The sequence below is a fragment of the Atta cephalotes genome (genome assembly GCF_000143395.1).
Source record: "Atta cephalotes unplaced genomic scaffold scaffold00099, whole genome shotgun sequence".
Taxonomy (NCBI): Eukaryota; Metazoa; Arthropoda; class Insecta; order Hymenoptera; family Formicidae; genus Atta; species Atta cephalotes.
The window spans coordinates 219,516-226,157 of record NW_012130163.1 but is presented as its reverse complement, the minus strand read 5'-3'; the positions used below and the strand labels follow the sequence as shown (position 1 = coordinate 226,157).

At 29.2% G+C, this 6,642-nt stretch overlaps 1 protein-coding gene across 1 annotated transcript; it reads right to left on the bottom strand.

Moving 5' to 3' along the window:
• Window positions 1-2,101: 2,101 nt before the first annotated feature.
• On the bottom strand, window positions 2,102-4,369 carry LOC105624984 (dnaJ homolog subfamily C member 8). Its single transcript, XM_012206327.1, has 6 exons — window positions 4,292-4,369; window positions 3,380-3,538; window positions 3,246-3,312; window positions 3,069-3,163; window positions 2,480-2,625; window positions 2,102-2,336 (listed from the first exon to the last, which is right to left on the bottom strand). The coding sequence occupies exons 1-6, from the start codon at window positions 4,367-4,369 to the stop codon at window positions 2,102-2,104; spliced, it is 780 nt and encodes a 259-aa protein (XP_012061717.1).
• Window positions 4,370-6,642: the final 2,273 nt, after the last annotated feature.

Below are 6,642 nucleotides of genomic sequence, written 5' to 3'. Positions count from 1 at the left end.
ATATATACTATACTGTGTGCCTTCCAACAAAAAATATGTGACACAGTGTGACACAGTGCATCATTATATCCTTGTTATTCGCCATTGTTAAACAAGAATGAGATGAGGATTGTGTTGTACTGAATTGTTTGTTAGAAGGTATCCACTATGTTTCTTGTAAGAATTTCGAGGAACAAGAACGATGTACGCATTTTTCCTCCCATGAATGCAAGATTTAAATGGACATTTTGCATTGCTGTATCGATTCAGTGGAAGGTTCTTTAATGTATTTGAGTAGCGATATATACACTATCAGACGATCATATCCGAAATTGCAGCACGTCGTGCAGTATGAACAGTCTTTTCGAAACATTTTTTTTTATATACGTATATATTCATATCTCACAATAGATTTCAAAGATCGAACGAACCATTTTCGTTTTCAGATCTTTGCAAAATTGTACATCATTCGGACAATATCGAGATGTTCATAAAGCTATAAAAGAGTCATCGCAATATCGTCCATGAATAGCGGAGTTTAGATTTGGCGTTCCGAAAAGCCGAGATCTCATTTAGTGCAGAATCGAAGTCTTTGCAAAAAAGCGAATCGATCTTTTATGGCACAAAATTTCATTACAATCTCGACATTTTACGAATCTTTTTTGGATAATCTCTTTTCACAGATTTTGATGATCCAAGACTCGAATCATTAAATCACAGGTTACTCTGAAACTTTGTCGACATTCTGCGTATATCAAATTTCATCATGAGTTTTAAGATTTGTGTTATTTTTTATTAAAATGTCCACATTGTTCTAAAATATTCGAAATTTTAACGATCTTAGCATTTTTACAGAAATAGAGTATCGTGGTAGTACTCTTATACTGTGTATACGATTTCGCATCACAGTACAATAAATATATACCTAACTGTGTACTTTCCCTATGATGGACAATCGTACATTTAATAATAAAGGTATGAGACACATATAGATTATAAAATTGACAATTGTGTTGCGTAATGATGTCAGAATACTATGGATATACAATGCTTCAGAGAAATATACTTTTTTTTTATATATATATATGCAAGTCGTCGAAATAATTGTAGAATTCATGAAAAAATCCCTAATTGTCAAACTCTGCGAAGAGACTTAGAATTTACATACAAGAAATTCTCACAATCGAATCGCCGTGCTGTGCATTTTGGAAATGTACAAGGATATAATTTAAATAAAAATATATAAAATAAAAATGAATTTAAACTAGCTTTAAATAAGCTTAGAATATTTAAAGTGCAAATTCATTTTCATAATTATTCATTTTCACAAAGATTTTTAATGTACGATTTAAGTCATTTTCAAAATGAACAGCATGAGATTTCGCATAATACGAAACTGCACTCAACCACATACATAAAGAGATACATTCGTATTTCATCATTCATCCAATAACTTTGCTATTACTCCGCATTTTCCGTATATTTTTTCCCTTTATAGTAACGCACAAATTTATTCTTACGATTTTACTCACGGTAACATCGGTATATACCTTTAACATTTTTATTTTACTAGCTTTGAATCACGATTATACATCTAAGCAAGAAAATAGTCTTGCTATCGATTTCATCAAGCTCCCCGAACTTTGTTTACTCTGAATATATTAGTGAGCAATGTTAAGTTGGAGTTGATAAATAGAAATGATGACAGTAATCTTCAGCAATAGAATCTTTTTATTTCAAATAAAAATTCTTTTTTTTTTGAAATAAAAAGATGCCTTCGAAAATTCGTCAAAGATTTAATGACATCATTCAGATTTAATAAAACTGACTATTATGGGTATAAGGATATTTCATAAAAACTCGAATTTCGGCGTTTAAACAATGTCAAAATAAAAAAATTCCTATCTTGTTGGATAGCTTGAAATCAAAAGGATCGAAGATCCAAAATATTCTCTTTTTTTCAATTTCAAGATAAAGTGATTCAGCATGTTTATCGTTCTATCAACGCGCGAATTAGATTTCTTACTCTAGCTTAACGTTGTGAGAAAATCTCTAAGATAAAACATTGCGTCTATTGAAATTAGAATTCACACACCGGAAGAGAAAAACGAGAAATGATTGATTATCGCGACTCTGCCTTCGTTTTTGGCGGCCTAAAAGCTTTTAACTTCTTCGCTTTCTTTTGCTTTGTGGCACTCGTACCGGATTGAAAGGCCTTCCAGCTGTCGACACGCGATTGTCTGGATTCTTCAAAGTTTCTTTGCCATTCGCGCTCCATTGCTGCTTGGGCTTCTGCAGACAATTCCTCTTCGCGCTTTCTTTTACGTTGCTCTGCATCTCTCGTGGCTAATTCTCGTCTGTAAAAGAAAAAGAAATTACTATTTCAAATAAATATATATTTTCATATATAAATATTGAAGAGAATATATAACATCTAATTTATTAATTTTTTCTACTATATTAATAGATTTTTTGTTTAGAATCAAAATTGTGAAATGACCTTCTTCGCTCCATATCGGCGAATAGTTTCATAGTCATAACCCAAACTGCGTGTCTGTAGCCTTCCTCAGTTTCTTCCTCTAAAAGTGTCGGACCCGAATTCTCAGATTTTCCTTCTTTTTTTTGCTTCTTCTTTTTTTCTGCAATCTTTAATTATTGATAAAAATAAATATGAAATATTATACATATATATACTGTAATAAACGATTTATTAAGACTATATATGTAAACACACGAGAGTTTAAAGCCTATGATCGAAGCTGGATCTCAAATGTTTAAATAATTTCTGTGTGAATTTATGTACTGACTAAATATATAGTCATTTGAACTGCACAGAATTGATCGGACTTATAAATGCAATTATTCTACTATATTAATGTCACATATTAAATTGTCAAGCAATTTGATAATTTGATGCTAATCAAGCATCCTATTAGAAAGATATTAATGTGCTGAAAAATTAAATAAATTGTTTTATACATAATATTAATATTATATCATATAAATATTATATCATATAAAACTTGATTGTGCAATGTAATATACCTTGTTACAAAGGATAAAACTTCGATAAATAATTAAATACTTGCCATGTGATCAGTCCGCGCTTTTGCCTCCTCAATAACATCCATACATTTCGATCTAGTTTCCTCGTTTTCCAATGTTTTCCACGCTTTATTAACAACTACAATAAATAAGATTTTTTTAGATATATTTAGCATGTTATAGTGTGTACATATTTTTTTAAATTAAATCAATCTACTTACTTTCAAAGGCTTGCTGTGCTCTTTCGGCGTCATCCTGATTTTTGTCTGGATGCACCAAAATTGACATCTACAATTTTTAAATCAAAAGAATTAAATTATGACATTTCTTATTGTAGTTACAAATATATACTTACACGACGGTATTTCTTTTTTATTTCCTCTATCGCTGTGCTCGGATCAATTTGTAAAACCTCAAATGGATTCAAGTTGAAATAGGATGACCCAGGTCGCAGTAGTCTATCAATTTGTTGCTTGGGGGTCAACACAGAATCTCTTTTCTCAATTTCTTTAACCTGTATACAATGAAATCACTTCATGATTATATAATAAGTATATATAATTAATTAAAATATAATTAATAAATACAAAACAGATATTAATGTTACAATATATAATATAAAATATATAGTATAAATACAATATATAATATAAAAATACAATTAAATCTAAATATTAAATTTTAGTACAATATAACAAAATAAATAATATAGAATACAAGAAAAGTATAAATGTAACTAATTCTTGCAAATGGAAGTTATTAAACAATAAGTCTTTTACAAGTATTTCACATTTATCTTTACATCAAGATAAAACAAGAGAAATGTACTTACAAATTGAATAAATATAAATTTTGTTAGAAAAAGATTGATAGAATATATGTTTAATTGTAAAAATAATTCTAATAATAATTCTATAAAGTATAATATAGAAAAAAAATAAAACACATTTCCCACAAGGAAACCATGAGAACTTCAACATAAACTAACACAAACATATCTATTTAGGTTAGGCAAGTCTAATGTAGTTTATAGTAATAATATTACTCGCAAGATTCGACACGGTTATACGATAATTGTAGGGCAATTAAAACACATATAGACTTTAAGAGATGTCCGTTGTCATTTTATTCCCAATGTAAAGTGATACTTGTCGAAGTTATTGCTTCGAGTTTGTTTACGTGTCTGTTTAACAACAAAAGGTCGAGTATCGTTTCGCCAATAGAAACATATATAAAACGGTGCTGAAATTAACGGGAAGTCGTGTACCTCCGAGTAAAATTCGTTAAATTCATCCTCCTTCTTGGCGGGATTTTCACTTGATAAACTGGAGTCGGTGGAGGCCATCTTACTTGTTACAAGCTTAGAATTCTCGCTGGTGCTGCCGACTGGTGGAAGACCGCGACTTTATCAGCGCAGCTGACAGTGTTACCTTATCATGATAACTATAATTGTCTTATCAACATATATAAAAAAAAAGATTTTTTTTAATTGATAAAATTAATCTAATTATCATTTTTAATAATTTTATCTTTTTTTTGTTTTTAGTTAAAATATTAATAAAAATAAGAAATAACGTGAAAAAAAAGTCTAAAAGAAATGACCAGAAATAATAAAAAAATTAATTTTTAATTAAATTTTTTATAATAATTCTGATTCATAGAAAATACAATAAATATTATATTTTTAACCTTCAAACCGTACATTAGTACGGATTCGCACCACGAAAATTTTCAAATTACTAATAGTTACGCATAAACAGTTTATCCCTACTACATTAAATATGCTTTTTCATTAAATTTGAGTGACACCATTAGATTTGTGAGAAAATTATACCTCAGAAAAAAGTGGTTTTAAAGAAATTTCTGTTTTAATCCTCGAGAGACTTGTAATTAAAAATGTCAAATCCCATCTGTGTACTATTAATAGATGCTCAAGGGAGGTGTATTTAAAGATTAAATATATTAAGTGCTTCTAAAGTAAAATATATAACAAACAGTATTTTTAATTGATGAAAAATTAGTTGGTAAAAGAAAAATGATTTATTTAAATAAATTTTCTTTTTTAAAAAGAATAACTTATTATTTTAGATAAATCTTTCTTTTTTACGAGACTGGTGGAAAAAGTGCAATAAAAGACGTCGGCGTTCAATGTAAAATTTTGTAATATTTTATTAACAAAGCTTAACAGCCAATAAACAAGTAATGCCTCCTTCGCGATAACAAAGACACATCGAACAAAATCAGAGAGCGTTATTATTATTGCGGCATACACTTCCGTCAAACTGATCGGTTGACTAGGATAATATAGTTGATGTAACTAGTGTCTATATAACATACAATATCGCTACTCACTATACTCCTCCGTCGGGAAACTCACAGGTGTGATAAATAGGAGGGTGATTCTCGATGAAATAGCTAGGTATAATGTAACGTTCTATGAATATCTAGCGCTCGTTACGTTTCGCTATCTAATCTAGCAATGGCTTGTCTAAGTCTAATTATTTACTATTATATAATCGTGTTCAGACATAAGCTATCGTTACTGTCATTCAATCGCAAGAACTGTACTGTCAATAAAAAGAGGTTTAGGCCGATATTCATAGTCGAATCTTATATTTAAGACCGTCTTAAGTAAAGTCTTAAGATGTCATGAACCAATCAGAGAGCGATATTCATAGTCCGATCTTATTTCAAAATTGTCTTAAATAATGTCTTAAGACACTAATACAGCTCTCTGATTGGTCCATGACTTTAAAACTGTACTTAAGATCTTGAATATAAGATCTGACTATAAATACCGGCCAGAGAATCGTATTAGCGTCTTAAGACATTACTTAAGACGGTCTTGAAATAAAAACCGATTATGAATATTGGCTCTAAACTACATTCTTGAAAGTTTAGCTTTTAAGATTGATTAAAACTTTAATAATCGAAAAAGCGAAAGAAAGAGAAATATCTAAGCAATTTGTTATGAAGAGTAAAAGCTCCGAAATAAATGTATGGTTACAACATGCAAACAGTTTACCTCAAACAATAAATAGAGAATGGAAATAATACATTTTTCATATATACTTTGAAAAATCAGATCTTTTATCAACTCCTTCTATCCGCGTAGATTGGAGGAAACACATAATTCATTACAGAAATGAAGAATTGGATACAGTCCTCACGATTCTATATCGTAACGAAACGTATAACGTATTCACAACAATGTTAAGTTCTCTTGTATATGACTATATGCTACTACCAATTAATAATATTAACAATTGAAGTAGGAAAAGCGTGTGCATATAACGATTATTCCAATTCATTAAAGATTCAGTAACGTGCGCATGTAATAAATCACGTGGAATCATATTGATGATTCAACGCCATCAATATTTGTTGAAACTTTCTTGCAATCTCAGATTACAATTAATTTAAAAAAACGTAATTTTAATGCAACATACCAGAGATATTACGTTATATAATATTATTTCGTATAGCACATATTATATAAATAGTAGAACATTTATATAAATAGTAGAACAAAATACAATATGTGATTAATTGATTGACGTAATATTAATTGTAATTATAATTAGTTTCATTAATTATAATTTGTTTAAAAATAATTTG